General features: G+C 37.8%; 1 protein-coding gene and 1 long non-coding RNA gene across 3 annotated transcripts in view; one reads left to right on the top strand and one right to left on the bottom strand.

Moving 5' to 3' along the window:
- LOC311605843 (uncharacterized protein) overlaps nt 1-23,858 on the top strand; it is a gene marked incomplete at both ends in the record, with an annotated part of 342,410 nt that overhangs the window by 265,697 nt on the left and 52,855 nt on the right. The window contains one exon of the mRNA XM_084796705.1: nt 14,039-14,198. Coding sequence (XP_084652831.1) covers nt 14,039-14,198 — 160 coding nt within the window. The remainder of the gene's footprint in view (nt 1-14,038; nt 14,199-23,858) is intronic.
- LOC311604798 overlaps nt 18,194-23,858 on the bottom strand; it is a 40,442-nt gene continuing 34,777 nt past the window's right edge. For both annotated transcript variants that reach the window (XR_014781683.1, XR_014781684.1), the window contains one exon: nt 18,194-19,888. This is a non-coding gene — a long non-coding RNA (uncharacterized lncRNA). The remainder of the gene's footprint in view (nt 19,889-23,858) is intronic.

A 23,858-nucleotide genomic window follows, 5' to 3' on the forward strand; every position in this document is an offset into this window, starting at 1 on the left:
TACCCCTTTGAGGTTTTTCTATTTTTATAGATTTGGTTCTTAAAATGTCTATTTTGCATGGACATTTGTGCATGGTATAGAATGCAGGTCTGTTTACCTGCTTTGCTGTTGACTGTCCAGTCACTCCAACATTACATACTTAAGCATTCAAACTTTCCCTGATACATTTTGTCAGATATTGTGCAGATCAGCTGAACACTGCGTAGTCATCACTGGGCCCTCTAGTGTCCTTTAGTGGCCCAGGCTTGTCTGCATACTGATATTCTAAGAAGCTACTACAGCTTTTTCACATCATCAGTCTCACTTCTAGGTATAAATCTGAAAGAACTGAAATCGTTAGAGCACTACTAAGATGTGCAAAGTCCCTAAAAATATCCCAGCAGAGTAATAGATGATGAAAAATTGATATATAATGAAATATTGTAGCCATAAAAATGGGCAAAATAGTGTGATGTACATTAATGTGGATAAGACTGGAAGACATTATGTTAAAGTAAAAAGAACCAATCATAAAAAACCCAACTGAACCCAACCAAACAAAAACAAATCCCTCATGATTCTACTAATGTAAAGTGTCTAAAACATTCAACAGAGAATCAGAACAGAGCAGTAGTATTCTGAGACTGATGGAAAGAAAACAGGTAATTATCATTTAATAGGTATATACTTTTAAATGAATAAGTTTAGGCTTATGTTGTACAACAATGTGTGTATAATTTATGATAATGTGTTGTGCACATGTAAGGGTGAGCTAACAGCTCACATTAACTATTCTTCCTAAAAATTCATGAGAAAATGCAGTAAGACATTGAGACAGTGTTTGGGGGGAGTAAAGTGGATAAGAAATCAATGCAACACAGTCATAGGTGAGGGGAGTAAGGGGAAAATGGGAAGGAGGGAGGAATGGGAGGATACAAGGGATGGGATAACAATTGAGATGTAATATGAATAAATTAATAAAATATATTAAAAATAAAGTAATAACTAAACTGGGGAAAAAAAAAGAAATCAATGCTAGTCTGAAGAAGGTTGGTATAATTGCCAAAGACGTCAGTGGAAGTATGGGGCACCCCTTGACACTTTAATGTAGTTTGGCCAAAAGAAAGACAAAGATATGCGTGAGGTCAGTCAAAGAGAAGACATAAAAAGTCACACGGTTTTTGCCAAGTCAAAATATTGCAGTGTGGCCAGAACTGGAGAAGATCAGGTTGGAAATGTCATCACGGACCACATAGACAGAGGATTGTTTTCCCACACTACAGAGTTTTGATTCTTCAGTAGAAAAATTAAGGCTGTAGAGGACTTTAAATAACTTTCATTTTTAGCAAGATCATTCCTGGACAAAAAAGGAAGTTGGATTTAATAGGTGGCAGATGGAAAGCAAGAAAAACTCATTTTAAAAAGCCACTGTAATTACCTGAACAAGAACTATCCAAACCTTGGCCAATGTGAATGGCAGGTGGAATGGAAATTGGAGGTGCACATAAGAGATAGGTAAAGATCAGACTAGAATTTGAGGGCTGGGATGAAAGTAAAGGAGAGAGTGATATTTCATATAACTTCAGCTTTTAGATGGGGGTGGCTGAAGCAGTACTATTAGTAAATAAGAAATAAATGGTCATGGGAGTTAGAAGATGAGTTGAGTTTCTATTCAGATTGACTTTGTTATATGTTTTTAAAAGAATTTTTGTTTCTATTTTTGGGTGGTATGTTCAATATATTCATGTGTGTACAGGTACTTATGGAAAGCAGGCAAGTATGTCTGATCCCATGGAGCTGGAGTTAAAGGCCATTGTTAGATGTCCAATTTAGGTGTTGGAAACCGAACTCTCTGCAAGAGTAGCAAGTGTTCTTAATTGTTGAATCATATCTTCAATTTCCACTTTGAGACATTTTGATGTTCCCATGAACATATCCTATAAGAACATATCCTATAAGAAGGAGAAAAAAGTCAATCCTGAATGTGGAGTTAAGGTATTGAAGCCTTGAGCATCAATACATGGGAGGAAACACCTTAAACTGTAGGAGATGCACTTAACACAGAATTGGGGGCAAATGGCCAGCATCTGCCTACTTTTTGTTTGTCTTCCTTCCTTCCTTCCTTTCTTTTTTTCAAGGTAGGTTTTCTCTGTGTAGCCTTGCCTGTCCTAGACTCACTGTGTAGACCAGGCTGGCCTCGAACTCACAGCGATCTGCCTGTCTCTGCTTCCCAAGTGCTGGCATTAAAGGTTTGCGCTAACAAATCTGTGCGTGAATGAAAGTTAGAAAAAGAAACCGTTTAGATACGCATAGAATTTGAATCTATTTCTATGTAGAAATCAAAATTTCACATGGAAGACCAAGTTTTTAGAAACATCCAGGCAAAACAAATGACTAAAGCCTCTGAAGTCCTCGAGCAGGTGTAGACACCTTTGCCCGTTGTGGACAGACGTCGGCTCATGATGTGAAGGGAAGTGATGCACTAGGGGCATGAAGGTGCTTGTGGGCTTAGTGCAGGGCACAGGGAAGGTTCCCAGACGCCAGCCAGTGCTTGAGGAGGGAAGTCACTGCTCAAGTTTCCCTTCGGTGGACAGACCATTCTCAGAGGTGGCCCTTACATCACTAAAAGAGCTTGAGTAGAAGTCCCAGTTCTGCAGTGAATTGGATTGTTTTGACCCAGGCCTGGTCTGTATTTTGACATGTCATAAGTGCTATCTGTCATCTTTTTAGGGCATTTACTTTCCTCAACAAAGGAAGAAGTCTTCCCTAATCATTCAGTTTACATCTGAGGACCCACTTGTAGTGTGGCCCCAAGCAAAGTTGTTCACTTGCTATGTGATGAGAGCTCTTCTTGTATAACATGGGAAAATAGAACACACAAGTGTGGATTTTGTAAGAGGATCCACATGAGTAAGCACTCTATTATTTAAAATGAGTACAGTCTCCAAACACTAAAAGAAGTAAAAGAGTGGGTCATGAAATTTAGACATCTGTGATTTAAAAAATTACAAGACAATGCTACAGATCATTTCTTCCCATACCAATGAATCTCTTCTCAGTTGAAATGTTGAGAGCTACACTCTTCATTTGACATCTACATTTTAATTATCTAGATTATTCACAAGGTATGAAAAAGTCAGCACCGAATGTATTCACCAAATAAGTAGAATTTGTTTTGACATCTAAAGCCCAAAGACTGCCCTCTGGGAAAGTAAACGTCAGAGGAGGGGGAAGCTCAATAACAGATGGGAATTGATTAAGGGAAAGGGTAAGATGAATGGATTATGTACACATCATAGGTAATTAAACTGGGAGAACTCAGCTTAACAAACCTTGGTGCATTTCCTTAACCCTACTCTTTATTGGCCTCTATGCCTAACCTAGTTTGTTAGAACTGGGCATGCTCAGAAATCCCAAGTAGGACGTGACTTATATTTTAGAAGCCAATATTTTAGAATGAATAAGCCAACCCAATGAGTCAACTCAACAATCTCTCCTTGTACCATTTCAAAATATCTCTCTCTGCAATGGCATGGGGCTGGGTAGACCAGTTCTCTGAAGAAAGCACTGCCTGCATGTGGTGAATAAAACAGTGGGATTTGTTTTGTTTTGTGGCATAGATTTACTAAAGAGATACAGAAATCATAAGAGCTTATCTTAGTGAAAAGTGCCAATGAAGAGCTGTGCATGTTAATTGATAGGGGCTTGACATCTAGCCAATATAGACAGGCAAGGATCTTGTCTTCCCAGGATTTTGGTGCAGGGCTGTCAACACAGTACTGATAACAGGTGGAATTACAGGAACACAAAGGAGACAGAGTCCATGATTCTGGCTGTTAACAGTGAATTTGGTTTAGCTCTGGGCACTGGAAGCTCTTCATTATGGGAACTGGACCCTGCTGAGATTGGCTGTCTAACTCCCATTGCTCCAGGAGTCTGAGTAATTTGTTACTGAAGGGTTTCAGTGATGAAAGTATTCCCACTCCCCATGGTTCTGATGAGAGAGTTGACTGAACAAGCATTTTGTTTCTGGCCAAGACTTCTAAGAATAAGCATAATTATTTGGGCTTGATTTTATTATTAAAAGAGAACATTTGTGTTTTAAATGTTGTTTCTTTATTATTAAAAATAAATGCTATATAGAAAATATTAAAAAGAATAAAAGAGTAAATTAAGGATCACAATAACGTGATCATATAGACAAAAAAAGCACTGTGAAACTTTGGTGTTATTGCTTCGATCTTTTACATCTTGTGTGTTTAATTTTGACAAAGTTGTAATTGTGCATCATAAAGACAGTTCAGGTATTGTTTCACCTTTAAGTATGATAAAAATGTTACTTTCTTTATTCAGCTTTTAAACATTGAATGCCCGTATCATTGCACACAACACACTGTATAGGAAATATGAAGTATTTAAATATTATTTGACTGTCGGAGAAGAGATTGCTCTACATTTTCTCCTGCATCTTATAAATATTTTTTTTAGGTATTTTGTGACAAGGTTTCTCTGTGTAGCCTTGGCTGTTCTGGACTCACTTTGTAGACCAGGCTGGCCTCGAACTGACAGAGATCCACCCGCCTCTGCCTCCCAAATGCTGGGATTAAAGGCATGCGCCACCATGCCCGGCACTTATAAATAATTTCAATGGGTCTCCAAAAGCACAGGGCCTTGCTCACACTTAAGTTATTCTTTCAGTAGCATCCTGGAACCCCACACATGGTGATAGAGAGGATAGAATGTAACGATAATAACCATGGTGGGATTGCCAAACAGGGCCTTTTTGTGGGTGTGTATTTCTGCAACAAATGAAGAGACAGAGGAGAGGCCAATCACAGCAAATGCTCACAATGTTACTAGAAGGACGAGAACCGTGTTGTTTCTCTAAACCTGCATTCCTTTATTTACTACACAATGTTGACCTTCTTATCACTCATTCATCTCATATGTATCTTTCTGTGAATCACTTTTTAAACATCTCCTTTGCCTTCCTTCTATTGGTCATTTAAATGTCTCTGCTTCCTCGGTTGTGAGTCCAGCATACACGAACAGTGTTAAACCCTGTTGCTGTAGTTTCAGTAGATAGCTTCTCTGCTTCCTGGATGCCTTATAATTTGCATTTGACTTTTAAAATAAAGATATGTGGCAGCGTGTGATGGCATATACCTGTAAATCCATCACTCAAGATGTGCAGGCAAAAGTTATGGCTGTTAGTTCAGGACCAGCTTCGCCTACACTGTAATTGGCCAGCCTGGACTAAAAAGCAAGGTCCTGTCTAAACAGAGTGAGCAAAACAAAGTGGTAAGATATTTAAAGTTCACCACCAACAAAGCATTTTTTCTCACATTTTATTACTTAAGTAACTCAAAATGTGAAAATATTCCTCACGGAAAAATTTACAACTGTCTCCTTCTCTCTTATGCAGTTTTTTTAAAAATTAAATTCCTTATTGTGAGCCAGGCACACTTCATTTTCTGTGGATAGCGTCAGTAGCTAAACAGAATGTCTTTTCCTATCTTCTATATTTTCCTGGCCTGTTGATTTGATGTGATATTGAAATTATTAGGTATTTTGTCATTCTATCCTGTTGAATTGGTAACGTGATTTAGATCCATCAGTTTGTGTTTCAGTGTGCTACAGACTGAGCGTCCCCTTTCTGCATCCTCGTCTTATAAAATTTATCTTTTTATTAAGCTGTTATATTCAGGCCCTATCTCATAGTGCCTAGCCTTGCAGCAAGCAAATGAAGTCTCGCCAGACATTGTTTTCATAGTTTATGTGTAAAGCCTTTATCTGAATAATATGAAAGATCTACAGGCCACGTATATGTTTGTTAATATTATACAGAGAATGAAAGATCATGATTTAAACGGAAGTGAGATTCATTTAAGTGTTTAGATTCCTGGGAGCTGTACACAAATTTACAACACTGGTAATCAAGTTAATTAACTTGGGGGGTGAGCTTGCATCTTTTTAGTCATTGATTTAACAGTTCCAAATAGCATTATAAGTTCTAGCTTCTTGATTAGGAAAATTTATTTAGAACAAAAATAATTTAAGGACCACTTTTGATGAAAATATCTAGATCTTATTCATGTCTGGGTGATACATATGAGATAATCAAGGATTATCTCACTTCTAGGTCAATCTTTCTTGTAGTGTTTTGGTTAATCAAAGCAAATTTTTATATTTTCATCTTGGGTCCTAAGTTGTTCCTCTAAGCCAGTGGTTCTCAACCCTACTAATATTGTGCCCATTTAATACAGTTCCTCATGTTGTGGTGAAACCATGCCCCCGCCAAGCATAAAATTATTTTCACTGCTACTTTGTAACTGTAATCTTGCCACTGTTATGAATCTTTATATAAATATCTATGTTTTCTGATGCTCTAGGGCAACCCCTAGGAAAGGCTCCTTTGAACTCCCAATGGGCTTGTGATCCACTGACTTTAGTAATCTGAATATCATCAAAATTGCTCATTTCATCACTTGTATCCTCCTGTTCCTCCCTTCCTCCCGCTTTCACCCTATTCCCCTCCTCTAGGTCTAATCTGAATAAATTAATACAATTAAAACTAAAAATAAATAAATAAATAAAAGATGGGGCATTCCCATCTCTCTTGATAAAAAAAAAATTTGCTCATTTCGATGGGGACATAACTTAAACGCTTTCTGCCTCTACTTGTTAGAACCCTAAACCTCCTCGTGTGGGCATCAGGTCCATTTTAGGTGGTGACTGCCCTTCAGGAGAAGGAGTTGGCTTCTCCCATCCTCACAGGTAGCTAGGAGAAACTGCAGCAATATAAATTGACTATCCCACATCACTGCACTTTTTTTCCTTTTAGAAAGATGTAGTGAGGGCTGGGCACTATGGTATGTGTACACTTATAACCACAGATTTGGGGAGCTTGAAAGAGAGGCCTTACCACAAGTTTGAGCTAGCATGGTGCATCATAGTGAGACCCTATGTCAAAAAAAAAAAAAAAAAGAAAGAAAGAAATTTTTCATCAACCTTATCACTAAAACACCTGAAGCCTATACATTAGCTAGTTAAGCTTAAGTGGCTAATTAGTAAATTTGACACTTGGTGAAGTGACTTCTGGTAAATTTGCCAATGCCTCTAGGATAGAAGAAAGTAAAACAATTGCCTAGGGTTTGTCCTTTCCTACTGTGCATAGAGGACATAGGGTATGTGAGTGTGGCTAGAGAGTGTCAGTAAGTTCTGTCACTCAGGGTGCCAATAAGCAAAGATTGTGTGACGTCATCTAGTCTCTGGCCTGAGCTAGTTTGCTATGGCCGGCATAAGGAGCTTCCTTAAGTACTCTTGCAGAAACATCTTTCTCTGATCAATGTGGGGACCCTGCTTTCCTTTGTTTCTGGATTTCTTTTTTCCTTAAACACTCTTCCTGAAATTTTTCAATAAGCTCATCACCGAACAAATGAAGAGCCAAACAACGTATGCATCTTCATTTTCTGCTTAGAACCAAGGACTAGTTACCTGTGCAAAGAAACAAATAAACAAGCAAACAATACCAAAACAAACAAAACACAGCATGTTGTGTTCAGTGTACCATGTACTTTAATGTCACATCAGAACTCAAGGTAAAATTTGATGGGCAAAATGACATGAGATCATTGTACTGAGAAGCAAGCGCAGGCATTTGACTCTTCTCTCCTCTGTCCTGAAACAGAAATACCTAGAGTACAACAATTTGTTGAATTTAAAAATTCACAAATAAATAAGCATGTTTATTTATGGGATGAAGATAGAGATTTCCTTTCACAAGAAGAAAACCTGTCAAATTACATGTTCCAGGGAAAGATGTCTCATTTACAAAATTCTTGACATCACCTATGAGGAACTGTTCAGTGCACATTACAGCTCTCCTGTGTGCTGATCCACCCTAACAACGACATATGAATAGGTTTCAGTTTGGTTTTGGGGCCTTATCCACTTTTTAGAAAACACAGCACAATATGTTTGCAGTAAGGCTAATGCAAACATGTATTTAGCTAATGCATATAAAAACTGCAAACAACCAAGGCAGATAATAACTAACCCACAGAGGCAGAATATTCACTGGCTCTCCCCTTGACAGCTCTCTACCTTGGTATTTCTAAGTCTCAATTCAACTCTCTGAGCCCTCTGCTCTGCCTCCCTGCCCAAGTGGTGTTTCCCCACTAATGATCTGTTAAGTGGGTTAATATGAGCCATGCTCACATGCTCACCACTGCAGATGGGTTCCTGGTGATGTTCATGTTGGTCACACTTGCTAGGGAACTGTGCTGCATGGTGACAGACAGTGCCTGAGCCTTGAGGGTGGGTCTGATACTTGAGCATTGGCAGTCTTTGTCACTGACATTGGTCATGACACCAGCACATTCATTAGCAGTCTGCTTTCCTGGTGACTAAATTTTTTTTAAAAAGTACGTTTAATTGGAGAAATCACCACCCCTGTTCTGAGTGCATTCACAGAGTGAGTTTCCCTGGAACAGATCTTAAATCAGGTTTCCCTACAGAGTGGGATGTGTCAGTGTCCTCAGAGGCATATGAGTCAGTGATGGCTGACACTAACACAGCTGATCCTTCCAGACTGGCCCTAGAAAGAACAGAATCCTAAGCCTAACCAGTACATTGTCAGCTCTCATTATATTCCCAGAATTCCCAAATATAGATTTTTTTTTCAAAAAAATCACATTCCCTTTGAATTGGTTTAAGGTGATGACATGGCTAGCTCTCACACTGCATGACACTATTCTTGACAGTGAATTCACAAGTATGATGACAGAAGCACAGGCAATGAAATCCAAAGTAAGCAAATGGTGCTACATAAAACTTACAAATTTGTTCTTATACTAGGGAACAGTGTAGTGTAAAAGATACAAAATAGGAGAAAATATCAAAAGTCTTTTATCTAGTATCCTGGTTTCATAAAAACAAAATTGAAATGCCATAGTGAAAGGATGAATTATTCAAATCCCCTCAAAAGACTTGAAGAGACCATTGTCAAAGGATACATGAGAAATGGCCAGTAAACATGAGCCAATGATCAGCATCACTAGTTAATAGGAAAATGAAGATCAAAACTGTCGTGAGTAATGACATCATATTCCAAAAGATCGTTACTACCAAAAGAATAGGAAAAATGCATTGGAAACGGTGTGGCGTTAGAACTCTTGCATACTAATGATAATACAAAACAATGCTGCTCTTGTATAAAACAGTGCGACTGGAGTGTCCTCAAATAATTAAAACTATAAGTTCTATATTATTTGCCATCTTATTTCTACATGCACATCCCAGAGAATTAAAGCTGGATAGTTACGAGATGCATGCCCAAGCTCTGTGCTGCATTACTCACAATTAGCCAGAGTCAGAAGAGACCCAAATGCCCACCAGTAGATGAGCAGAGGAAGTAAACTGTGAAATATGCATACGCTCAAACACTACTCTTCTGCATCTTACAGAACCTTCGCCTCACCCAGTCTCTGTCTTGCCAACATCAGGCTACTGTGATGCCTGGGCTCTCCAGCTCTATGCCTTCCCCATGCCTGGGATCCTAACCTTGCCCCTCCTCTGCTGGCTCCATCTATCTATCCATCATACCCATGGAATGGGACATAGAAGCCATACATGTTAGCTAAACGAAAACAAACAATTGAAGAGGGGATGGTGAGGATGATTGCCCGTGTACAGTGTGAGATCACACAGATGTTGAATGTTGACCCATGTCGAGCTCCCTGTGATGGCTGTCTCTGGAAACGGGGTAGGGGAAACATTTTGACTTCTTCCCGCTGCGGGTACCTTTTGTGCTTTCTGAGTTTGTTTCTTTTTCTGAAATTCTGTTTCCCTCTTTATTTCTTCTTTGTTCTTCCTGAGCATTCTTGTTTTGTTCTGTTTATGATCTCCCAATGAATTTACGATTTCTGATGGATTCCATTTGCTGTTAAGCATAGTGGTATGTACTCAATGGTTTCTACAAACCCAACTGAACCTGCCTTCATGGGTATTTGGCTGAGGCAACAGTCGTTGCATGCCTCATTTAAGGTTTTACAGTCCCCCTGAAGACTACATACATTTCAACATCATAATAATAATAGTGAGTTTCACTATTGCTGTATGCTGACTCTTCACAGCCCTCCTTGCGTTGTCCTAATGTAATGGCACCAGGAAGTATTCACACCAGATATGCATTGGCCACTCTGTGTGTAAAAAGACACTTTATTTTATTTTATTTTTTGCATTTGAAACAGTTTAAAATGGCAGACTCAATCTTTTCTCAGAACCCTTACAATAGTTCAGTAGCTGTTCACACTTGTCCTTTTAGCTTTGAAAGAAATGTCATCACTTAGGTTTCTGGAAATGACCCACACTCCAGTAAGAACAAACACAGTAGCTTCTGTCACTCGGCAAGCATGAGTTGCTGCATATGTAGGGCATAGGGCAGAGGACTTGGCAAATTGCTTGGTTTCATTGGCCATCATCAGCACCTGTGGCAGAGTGTGTGACCTATTTCTACAAACAATAATGCCTAAGGCAGTGCAGACAGGTGGACTGCAGTTCTCTTTTTAATTACATTTTGAAGAATTAAAATACAAAAAAATATCCAGACATATTGAGAAGTTGTGTTGTTAAAGGAAATCTAGTTTGGCAGTAATCACCATATAATGCTATAATTGTTTTTGTCAGAAAATATTAGCTCCCTCTTAAGAACCTCAAATTTGCAAAACTACTACAAAAATTATATATATATATCTTTGGTTCACTAGTATGTACTTCTGTGGTTGCTGTTTCTCTTCTTGTTTTTCACCCAGTGGGAGCCAGTATCTTTCATTTGACATCATTCAATTTGACTGTCATATATGCACATTTCAAATAAACATATAGATTCCTTTCTTGTTTTGCTAATCATTGTCACCAATACACAATTTTAAAACAAAACTAGGACTATGTTGCATTGTTGATGTTTTTTTCTTTTTGAAATTCACCTAACATAGTGTTAGGATTGTCAGCTTTCTGAGGAGAACCTGAAAAATGAAGATTAAAACAAAACAAAACAAAAAACACATTAAAGGATAAAATAGCCTTGTATCCAAAAGAATAAAATCATGTTTGGATATGTGTTATATTGCATGACTAATTATATAATAAAACTTACATAACCATGAGTTTTCTATTTACTTATTTTTATTTACATATACAACAACATACTGTCTTTTCTTTGTTTCTGTAAACTGGCTTTATAGAGCTGTAAAATATGTTGAAAACTAATAAAGGTTTGTAAATTGACTCATTAACAACACATCATGGAGCTTTACATTGGAAAATGCCACCCAAAATGGCAAGAAAAAAATTAAATATGACTAAAATGCAATTAATCTTTGCGCAGCTTTCCATATTCCAATGTGCCATTTTGTTCTCTGTCAAAACATTTGTTAACTGTCCTGCAGATCCAAGCTTTGATGTTTACATAATTATTCTTTCACACAGAATAAAAGAGAGATAAAAAGAAGACAGACATTTTTCTGGGCAAAAGGAACAGAAGCCAGCAGAAACAGGACTGTGATTCCTAATTAATTCAAAGTTAATTACATTGTTGATAAGTCTGCACTTAAAAATATTCATATAGAAACTGTTTACAACACCAAGCTGACAGTAATTTAAATGCATTAAATCACCATGGAAACAGAAAGATGTACTTTACATTGAACAAGCAGAAGAAAATGGTCAAGAGTAGTTCTTGCTTAATAAGCCAACTAACAAATGGTTCAGATGACTGGGCCAGAATCTCAAAGAAGAGCACAACAGTGGAAGCATTCCAAGATGGTGTCAGGCTAGCCGTGGATGCAGCTGGGACGGAGGGTTTGTGCTGCATATGCAAAATCTTGGGTTTGATTCCCAGCAGATGTAAGTGGATAATCCCAGTAGGTATGGGTATATGTAATCAGTCCTGTGGTGAATTCAGAGTCACCGGAAACTAAAACAGACTCATAGATCTTATTCAGAAATACAGGTTAAAAAAAAACAAGCAAACAAACATACCAATGGTACTCTTTTAGAAAGAATCCAGTTAGAGGTAGCTAAATGAAGCTTTTAGCTGTTTGTGTTTGGTTGTTTGAGACAGGGTCTTACTATGTAGCCTGGCTGGCCTGAAACGTGCTTTATAAAACAGGCTACTTCTGCCTCCTGCGTAATGGGATTTAAGGCATGTATACTTCCACACCTGGCAACATGTGCTAAAACTTGAGTCAACATGAAAGAACAAAAGAAACTTTAGATGTCCTTCTTCTCTAACTTCTTGTTATTTTTGAAAAGTAAGCCTGACGTTTAAAAACATTAACATGTAATGTGAGGATTAAGCTAAGTTTTAGATAAGAGAATGCAGTGAAGTTGACTGCCATTGTAACAAATAGTTCATGAGTTATAGTAAGGATTGTCTGGATTAATTAAGAAGAAAATCCCATTATTCTAACCACTGAAGTAAAAAGTTTCTAATTCTTTAATTGGAATATTCAAAAGGCACTTCTGATCTATGGCTGTGTATTTTTTTCCTGAGAATTTCATACATGGGTATTATATTTATGTCATTTCATACCCCTTCCCTTTCCAGTTCCTCCTGAATTACTCCTCAAATTATAGTCTCCTCATTAATTATAAGTATTACATACATGTGTATATTCATCTACACATATGCGTGCGTGCGAGCGCGCGCGCGCGCGTGCACACACACACACAGACACACACACACACACACACACATACACACTGCTGACTCCATTTAGTGTTGCTCATATGTACATGTGTTTAGAACTGAGCACTTGGGGTTGGATAAAGGACAACGGACTCATCCCTGAAGGGGACCAGTTCCCCTTCTTAGCAGCCATTAATTGCCTGTAACTCTTCATTGAGGAGTAGAGCCTCGTTACGGTATCCCCTACACACACTGGCATGTCAACTGTTGTTGTCACTGCATTAATTTTGTTTAGGTATCCATACTGTTGAGATATCATGGGTGTGGCTCCCCTGGCATAGATAGAAGACACTATCTTGTAGTAGGCACCCTGATCCTATGGCTCCTACAATCTTATGATGCCCTCTTCTTTCACAATGAATGTCCTCTGAGCCTTGGCCATGGGGTTGTAGATACAGCCATGTGTACCGTATAGTCAGAAGCTCATTTTTTTTTGTGTAGCAGATGGACAGCATCTGCTATCTCAGAAATTCACAAGTGGTCCAAATGCAGATGAGCTTGCTAAATACTTTGAGAGTCCAATATACACCACAGTTACTTTTCAAACTTCTCTGGGTTTAGCACGTTGACACTGATCCATGAGGGACTTTAGTCTAGCCTAGAGGTTACCAACACACCTATACTGAAACTAGTTCTGGGTATATATGGAGAGCCAGAACTACACAAAGGCAAATAATAAACAGTCTCTTCTTTCACAGTTTCAGTTTTACTCTGAGTATTGACAAACAAAACATGTTAAAATAAATACAAGTGGATTAGGGCGAATACAGATAGTTGCTTTTCCCTGTAGGGATATTTAATAGAAGATTTTCTTAAACACTGACTTAATTAATGTCCCAAATAATCCTGCAGATGTTACTTACCAGTGTTAAGGAATTTGCAGAGATGAGGAAGGTAGGGACAGAATGCAGTGGGAGAGGGTATTCTAAAATCACCTTATGGAGGAAGAGTCAATTCAAGTGTATTTTTTATGGGAATTCCTAATATTGACCTAATTTAGATGTCCAAACATAACCAATGGCCAAATACTCCTCAATTTTCTGCAGTCTGTAGGGCATCACAAGCTAGACAGTAGGCTAATAGGAAATAATAGCAAAACACCAAGATTGCATTTATTGGCTTAGACTATGTAGCTGACAAAAGAATTAAGTAATTACTGGGAATTTAATCATCAAATAATTTCTGAAGAAAAAGAATGAGATAAGTGAGCTGAATAAATAGATGTTGATAAGAAAAATACAACTTGTTAATACTTTGGAAGAAAAAAAAAATTGGAAAAGTGAACCCTGCCTCAAAACCTTTCCCTAGGTCGCACAATGACTCTTGGATATTAGATGCATTTCAGAGAATCCATAGTGAAGAAACCAAGTTCTTCATGCCGTACGATTTGGAGATTTCCAATCAGGAGCTGAGTCACATCGTGAAAAGGTCTGAGCAGTGGAGAGGCATCAATGGCGAGAGAAGGAAGGTGAGTTACAGTGAAGCTGACCTGACTGTGCTGGAGAACCTCCCTCAGCCCAGACCCCCACCCCTGGCACTGCCACCTGTCCCCTGCATCAGCAAGACTTGCCTTCCTGCATGCTGTTCAGGAAGTGCTTCCCTCAGTGTCTTGCTTGACACCACATTTTAGATTTTGAGCTTTGATTTTATACTTGTTTCAGTTTTTTAGTCAGAACAGGTTTTAGTTTAGAGGTTATTATTCTCTCTCTCTCTCTCTCTCTCTCTCTCTCTCTCTCTCTCTCTCTCTGTCTCTACTATACAAAAGCTGTGAGAAGTACAAAGGCAGGTGGGGATAAGGCCTTTGCTCCTGAGGGATAGGCGTGGGTGGAGTTTTGAGTAGGCAGGAGGAAGGGAATAGTCTGTTCTGTCATCCTTTGCTGCTTTTGTCAGGGAGTCCCTAGAGTCTCTTTCTTCCTTAGGTTTTTCCATAGAGGCAGTACAATTTTTTATTTTATTTTTTATTGTTTTTAAAAAAATTTTTGGTGTTACTGGCTATTTGCTTCCCTGCCTTGTCTATGTCGGTGTCATCCGAGCCCATGTACCTGCTTTTCTTATTTGTTTCATACTCTATACAGCTCTTTGATAAACTCCTTTCAAAGTATCACCCATCTCTGGTAAAGGCTCTCATAGATACACAGTTGGCCACACCTCCCTTTTGCATCCCAAAGAATGTATCCCAGTAGCTTATTTTGATATTTTCAGATGGGTAGTCCAAAAATAAACTACTGTGGTTCAACCCAAATCTATCCCAGACATACTGTTTAATTAAAACATGCACTCCACCTGGGTCAGGACACCCAAGAAATTATGCTCCTGTGGTCTTTGTATATAAGATTTTCATGTACTCTTATTGCAAAGGACAAGAACACAGTGTTTACAAACCTGCCCTCATCTTGTTGAATTTTATCTGATCAAATCCTATTGAGTTTACTGACATTTTTCCCCCTCCAATCTCTTTTCCTTTGCAACGTAGATGCAGGCCCTTGGTGCCCACTGCGACAGAGCTATAGGACCTGGAGAACAGCAATGTTTATTTGTAATTTCACCCTGCTGCTGCCCCATTTTCACACTGTGAGTTCCTTCTCTGCTCTGGTTACCATGACTTTTCTAACATGTAAATGCAACCCTGCCTTTCTTCCCTTTGATGGCTTCTTGCCTACTTTTTAAAGTCACTTCTCCTGCATCTTTATCCCTCTCACCTCTTACCAGTCAGAATACATCTTTAAGATAATACAAGTAAGTCATGAAAGTATGAATAATTTTATAAACATGTGCTCAAGGTCGCATACATTCTTTTTAAAGGGAGATTCATTAGTTTGTGTGAATGATCTGAGAAACACCACTCTCCAAGTCTTAATCCAAGGATCTTCTCCTTTCAGTCATGATTTCTTGTCCAAGCTGTCTGTTCAGTGTCTTTGACAACCTGAGAATGCTCATGGGTCCCTCTTTTTTTTTTTTTATTACTCTCTCTTTGTATAATTAGAGTGGTTTTTCCATCTTTATATCATTTGTTTCCCTTAGTACCTGTTTACCAGAAAGATTTCCATACATGTATGTTAGTCACTTTATTTGTTGTGATGAAATAACATGACCAAAGACAATTGGGGCACTGGGACAGGAGCAGGAATCTGAGAAATCACATATCAACCACATACAGAGAGTTGAGGGTGAACCGGAAGTGGGAAAGACTGTATCCCCTCAAAGCTCATGCTTGCTGACACATTGCTTCCAGCAAGGTTCTACCTACTTTCCGTTCCATAACCTCACCAATCAGCACCAAACTGGGGACCAAGTGCTCAAATGCATGAGCCCATGTGGGACACTTTCCGTTCAAATTACCATAGTTAGATAGTTGGACATTTAAAATTTCCCCATGGAATGAACATATATAATGAAACTTATCCTGCTACCTCCTTGGCAGAGATATAAACATTAGCTTAAGAAAGTGCAGCTTGTTTCACTTTGCTCAAGTGTGTCTTTACTTCTGCTTTCTAGTTAACCTTACTGTGGAACTGACTTTTCCCAGATCACTGTCCTTGAACTAAAGCAAAACAAATTTAATTCTCCTGTGTATTCATCCTACGTTCCCGTTGACTTACACCAACATGTGTAAACGTCCCAAACCGTTGAAATTAATTACGCAAGAGCACTTCTTCCCTGAGATAATTTCTCAGTGTCTAGGGTCTGTATAAAGAGTATTTTATTTCACTGTTAAGTTTCACAACACAGAAGTTTAGAAACTTGGAAGCTATCCAAAGGTGAGTACCAGGTTGATTCGACATGAACAGAACTAAGTGTTAAAAAAGAAAAAAGACAGAGGAAAACGAAATTATTGGAATATTTATTGGCTCTGTTTAGCAAGGCAAAAGATAGAACTGGTGCTTCAGTGCTACAAGGAACATTGAAGAAGGTCACAAGATTATTAATATTTATGTTGTCCCTTATACAATTACTTAGCTGATCCATGTGGGGCGAAAGTAGGGCTTAGGTGGAGATTTTAAACTTTGAGCGTCAGTAATTTTTTTTGTGTTCACATTCAAATGGAGCAGAGAAAAAAATCCAAGCAGATTAAATGTAAGTGAACAATTTATCCAAAATGATGGTCCCATAGGTTTTTATTTAGATGCCGTTGAGCCATATGTCTACATAAATATCTATTATTCTCTTTACAACATGTAATGACTCAGCCTCCATAAGAGGTAAGAACTATGAATATGTTCCACAAATACGTTGGGCTCCTACAGAATACCTGTTAGTCTATGTTGAGAGAAGTATGCTTATTAAGAATGCACAGACTCTCTAGAGACAGCTCAGTGATTAGAGGCTCCTACTGACAAGTCTGAGTTTGCTCTCTGGTTCTCATGTGGTAAAAGCAGAGAGCTGACTCCCAGAAGATGTTCTTTGACCTACACATGCATGCTATGAAACACACATGCACACACACATGCATTTACACATACTAATAAAATGTATTTTTTTTTAAATTAAAAAATGGAGGCCTGGAGATATGGATCAAAGGGACACAATGTTCCTTCTGGGGATCCAAGTGTGATTTCTCGCACCCACATCAGTTGGTTCACAATCTCCTATAACTCCAGCTCTGGCAGAGGGGGCTGACACCTCTGCGACCAAACTCCCCTTCACCAATATAACTTAAGCACACACACACACACACACACACACACACACACACACACACACACACACACAACACACACACACAAACACATGCATGACTGAAAACAGCAAAAATAAATGTTAACACATTTTATAATAAATTCATAAACCTATTTTTGGCTTGTTTTTAAGCCTCTTGGGCCCTCAATATTTGTGTTTTGAAGCCTTAAAATTCCGCGATCATGTTATTCTTCTTTCACTGTCTCATGTTTGCTTGTTTAGTTCATTTCAGCAAGGAAACAAGCCAGCCTTGTTCAACAATTGACATGGTAATCTCAGGATGCAATACCAGTATAATTGAGAACAGTAATTTATAATCTAAAATCCCAAATTAGGAATGGACAAAAATATTTTAAAGTGCAAACTTTGAGGGTAGGAACAGGAAGATACACGTGAGGGGCTAATAATTGGGATGCAATCTGAATAAATTACAATAAAAATAACTTAAATATAAAGTGTAAACTTTGTGTAAACTAGATTTTGTTTTGACATGCATTAATTCATTCAGTGTGTCACAGCTTGCATGTAGAGGTCAAAGTATAATTTATGACTTACAGGGGTTGATTCTCTCAGTCCACCATGTGGGGTCCTATGAGGATGAAACTCTGGGCTTCAGGTTTGGTGGCAGGTGCCTTTACCATGGAATCATCTCATTGTTGCCTAGAATTCTCGTGCTCTCATATTTGATCTAGAATTTTGTCATTGTGCTATTAAGAATACAAGGTTCCTCTTTATGTGCAGGAAAATAATTATACCATAAATGGACACTTTATAATATGCTTAATTTTCTTTTATTAAATTGATAAGTGCAAAAGCACAGAGCTTGACACTATGATGGGGATTTAACATTGTTGAATTTTATAATTTTTACATATTCATTCATATAATCTTTCATTTGTGCAGTGACAGCCAAGATGATAATTTCCAAGTATTTTAGCCATCTTTTTTTGATAAGGAAAGGTCACTTTCAGTAGTCAGAAAAGACATCATTCTATTAAACTAATTTGCCTACATGCAAATTTTGTCATTTTTACCTCATTAACTATTTATCATGGAGTAAAAAGTATATATATTCATGAAGGGGCAGCTTGCAGCCTGATGGAGCTGGAACTAATATTTTGCAACTCTAATGACTTTTTTGCATCCCTAATTAGATAGCATAAGGTTGATATGATTAGGTCAGGATGTAGTGTTTTTCATTAAAATACATTTTAGAAGCTGTATTCATAATCTGCCCTTGCAATTAAATAATGAGCCTATGAATTTAATATTATCGACCCAATTATTATCCCATGCAAACGTATACCTTTAATAAATTTGTGCCGTAGGACCTTCATTAGCAGCAGAAAGAATGAATAGGTTCATAGATTGAATAGCTATGGTTAAACTTATGTAATGATCTAAAATAGATCAGGAAGCAGAGCCCTGATACCTAGGCATTCAATTTCAAAATGTGCCTTAGTATTTGTTGAAGACTCATTTACATTGTAATTATTTTCTTAAAGAAACTATCACTTTAACAAAGGCTACTGGAGGCAATAAAAAAGCAGGGTATTGGGCTTTACATTGTGGGACAACAGTGTTCAAACTTTCAAACTTTAGAGATCTTCTCAAGAGAAAAATTGTAAGGCATACCATTTTAAATGTCTGTTTTGATTTGGTTTTGTATCCAGTGACTTTGCTGAAGGTGTTTTTCAGCTGTAGGAGTTCCTTGGTAGAATTATGTATGCTCTCATATCATCTGTGAATAGTGATAATTTGACTTCTTCCTTTCCATATTTGTGTCCCTTTGATTTCCTTTAGTTGTCTTATTGCTCTAGGTAGGACTATATTGAAGAGATATGGAGAGAGTAAGCAGCTTTGTCGTGTCCCTGACTTCAGCTGAGGTTGGCTATAGGCTTGCTGTATATTGCCTTTACTGTGTTTAGGTACATGCCCTGTATCCCTGATCTCTCCAAGACTTTTAACACGAAGATGGTTATGTTGGAAGTATTGGGAGGCCTTCTAAGATGAAATCACCTCCTCAGATGCCGATGTACGGGGAAACATACATAAGTAGCAACAAACCTAGTTCACTCATCTACTCATTCAGTAGCTGTTTCTGATCTACTACCTTTGTGCAGTGGAGCAATAAAAAGGACTGATTGGCATCTTTAGCTTGTCCCTCAAGGAAGCTCCTAAGAAGGTCATGTACAATTAATAAGGTTTTAATATAATGAGACAAGAAATAAACCACATGTTTGCTTAGTAATGAAGTGTATAGAGAAACCTGTCATCACTGTCACAAGCAGATTGTGCGCACATGTAAGCTGACTTAGGGCACTTGCGTGGAGGCAGAGTGCGTCTGTAGCCGGAGTTTGAAGTCAAGGGGAGCAGATCGACTTCGTCTGTCATGCTGTAATGGGCAGCACTAAAGACAAGATGGCTGCCAAGGTCGGGGAGTTGCTGATGAGGATCAGGAGTAGGGATGCTGTGGCTTCTCTGTGTAAAAGAAGAGAAGAAACAAAATGGTAGACTAGTAACAAGAAGGCAAATCTGGACACTGGAAACCTATCTCCCCCACTGCCTCAACAATGGATAGAAGGACGTAAAACATCAGACTGAGACCTCAAAATTACCTAATTGTGGGGGCTGTAATTTTCTCACAGGCTGCAGGAAACCATTGAGAGTATTAATGTAAAGACCTAAGCCACGTGTCTAGGACTATGGGCTCTCTTCGCACTGAATTCTATGAACTGCTTAACTTAAGGACATACTGTTTTTACCTCACTGAAATGCATTAGTTTAATGTTCTCTGTTTAATGTTCCACTATTAATTGTGTATCTACTGGAATATCTAAATTACTCATGAAGTTTTCTAAATATCCGGTTTACCAGATCACACAATTACTGTTTGGGTTGTTTTACATGTCATTGAGTGACCCTTGACCCTGATGGAGAACTAAAGCAGATGGGTGAATCGTTGAGCATTTCATGAACTTGATGGGGGTTTGAAAGTGAGGGAAGGGAAGTAAAAAGTCAAAACGAAGGCAGGGATATTTGATTGAGGGAGAAGGGAGAAATGTAGGCCTAGGGTCTGGCTGAAATGAATAGTTGGAAGAATAATGTCTGCAAAAATACAGATTGACTTTTTAATGTAAACTTTTTAGTAGCGCATATTCAGTATATGGAAGGATCATTTCACAGAGACAGTTTTGCACAAGCGTCCCACATATTCTGGACACAATCATTTCTGACTCTCTTTTTTTTTTTTTCTCTTTCCAACACATGTAATTCAACTTAAGTCTAAGGACAATCTAGTTTCTACTTCCGTGTCTCCTATGTGTATATGGAGACACACACACACACACACACGCACACACACATGCACACTCACACGCATGCGCGCGCGCGCGCACACACACACACACACACACACACACACACACACACACACACTCAATCTAGGACCATAAATAGGCGAAGCATGTAATGTTTTTATTTTCTGGAATAGTTAAGTATAATATGGTGATCTCCAGTTGCATTCCTTTTCATGACCTGACTTTGTTCTTCCTGTGGCTAAAAACTCCGTGTATATGTTTGTGAATGAGTTTATATGTATCGCATTCTCTTTATACCTCTGTTGTGGGCATCTAGTTTTAACCCATAACTTGCCTATTGTCAACAAACATACAAATACAGGTACCTTTTATAGAAGGATTTGGTGTCCTGTGGGTACACATCCAGGAGTGGTATAGCTACCTCACATGGTAATTCCATATGCTAGCTCTATACTTCATTTATGTAGTAAAAATCCAGAATGGATGCAGAGATGGCTTTTAAGGACACTCCTTGCTCTTCCAAAGGACCTGATTTTGGTTCTTACAACTCATGTAGAGCAGCTCACATCTGCCTGTGACTTCAGATTGATGGACACCAAATGTCCTGAAATCTGAGGACCTCTCCACTCACATGAGCACAACCCCTCCTTTCAAAACACATAATTAAAAAATAAATATGAAAAGCAAAAGACCCTGGACTGTTACTGATTGACACATAAATAGGTTGTTGGGACTAGAGGAAGTGGGGCTCAGTAATTCAGTTAGAATTAAGTGTCTTAAGGGTTAAGGTGGCCAAACAACGCATGGATGGTTTAGAATCATAGATATAACCCTAGACATTATAATGCTGGCCATCCAATGAGAGTTCCAATGGGCTTGATTGAGGATTTTCCTGTGGATTTGTCCTTTAGTTTGCCAAAAGGCTGTTGATGCATCAGTCACTGGGTTATTCTAATAACATATTGTAGTGAGCACAGCTTAAGAATATTTCTACATGATCTCAGGCAAAACAATTTCTGTTGTATATATATATATATATATATATATATATATCCTGAGTTGTTCTTTCTTCCCAATTTTATATCATCAGCATTATGGCTATTAAATATTTTATGTGAATGTGGACTATGATTAGAATACAAATAATTAAGTTATTATTCACTAAAGAGGTTGATAATAACCCAGCTAACTGGAAAATCTAAGTTTTAGCAACATTTTAGAAAAGACACAAGAATGATTTTTAAACAGATATATAGCAATTGGAATTTCACTTTGACATTTTCAAAGATGTAGCAAAGAAACAGCAAAGGAGCATATCCTCTCTCGGTTGGGTGGTCTTGGATAATTGAAACACCTTTCTTTTTATCTCTAAAAGTCCAGGATGTTTGCGTATAAGCTAACCAATACATTGTTAAGCTTTTGAAAGGCTATTTAGCCATGGAGAGATTGATCTCTTCTATAAAATGGAAATGATAAATAACAACCAAAGAAAGGAAAAAGTAGAACTTTCTGAAGACACCTCAAATGTTTGGGTTTTAAAATTGACAAAGATCTATTGCATTCCGTTAAGTACTTTCTCCCTTAATTCTAAAATTATTTCTATTTGAAGTGAAGTCCAATCCATATGTTTTTGATTCATTAACACTTAGTTTGTTAGCATCCCTTTACTGGAGTCATGTATAGCAGTCTTTTCATCTTTTTTTTATAAGCTTATGCTCCTCAGACACAGGAAATCAAGTTTTTCTAAGAGTAAACAAACTTGAACTCAAAGAGACACAGGGTTCGGGGGCCTCTGTGTGTAGACAGCACCTATTAGCTTTGAACTACTTCTTCACTCACTATGCAAATTTTTCTTTAGTGTTGCCCTAGAATGAGATCTATTGCTAATTAACTGAGACACAGAATTCAACGTTATATTTTATTATTTACTGAATTTTTCTCTCTTACATTAATTTTTCTTCATGATCAAACAGCCAACTACTAACATATTAATGAACAAGTAATTAATAATGGTTATTTAATTGTCATCTCTTTATTTATTGTCATTAATAATACAGGAGGAACTTATTTTTTAATAATTATGTAGTGGCAAATGAAATTTATTGTAAAACACCAAGATATATTCCTGTCTTTTGTTTTCTTTGAGAGTAGAGTATTCTCTACCATGAAGGGTCAAAACCACTTTTTCCTGTCTTACTGACACTGGAGAAACACTGGCCCTTCGCATGGCATGAAAGCATATGAGGGGGAGATGCAACTTTGTCAATGCATTGTCTCACCTATGACCTTAATTGATGTTAACTTACCTACTTAGTACTGTTACTCATCATAATTCTTAAAACAGTGACAAAAAAATGGGATAATTCAACATTGGAAAACATCATCAGAATATTAGTACCTGCTAAGAGAAATTGTTTTAATTGATGTTTTCTAGTTGACAGTTAGGTCAAGGGCCAAAGGAGAGTGAATAAGAAATCTCTATGACCACTTTTCAAAAGCTACTTAAGTACTTTGTAGGCCATTTTTATACTAATTCACTTAACTATTCACACAAATATACATGGCTGGTGAAACTTACTCTGCAGATCAAAATCTGAGACCCATAGGCACTAATATTTTTCTTTCAACTATTCATTCATTTGTTTTCCAGATGTTCATTGATCACTTTTTAAAAAAGTAATCAATTTTGTTATATATGAAGGCAAGTCAGACAAAACAACCTCATGTTCTAATGGGGGTATCAAGTAGATGATTAAAGCCACAAAATTATATCAAGAGCTAAGTGAAGAACTGTTGATAACATGAACAAAGACAGGGTTAATTCTTTTTAAGGAGTCAGTATAAGATGATTAGGAAGGATAATTTAAGACCTAAATTGTCCCAGGAAAAATTTGTACCAAAAGAAGGCATTTGAACCAAAGAAACAAAATGCAGTATTTTTGAGAAAAGAGAATATTTGAAGTGGTTGAAACTCACCTGCTAAAGTCACTATAGGCCTAAGTCTAGAGAGGAAGGTCAGAAATGCGTGTGAGTAAAGTGTATGCACTTACCTGGACAACAGGCTATTGTTAGTGGTCTGCCATAGGATCAGTACAATTGGTCACCAGTGGGGTTAGTATAATTTGCTACTA

The sequence above is a fragment of the Acomys minous genome, assembly GCF_964271855.1.
Source record: "Acomys minous genome assembly, chromosome: 9".
In the NCBI taxonomy this organism is placed as follows: Eukaryota; Metazoa; Chordata; class Mammalia; order Rodentia; family Muridae; genus Acomys; species Acomys minous.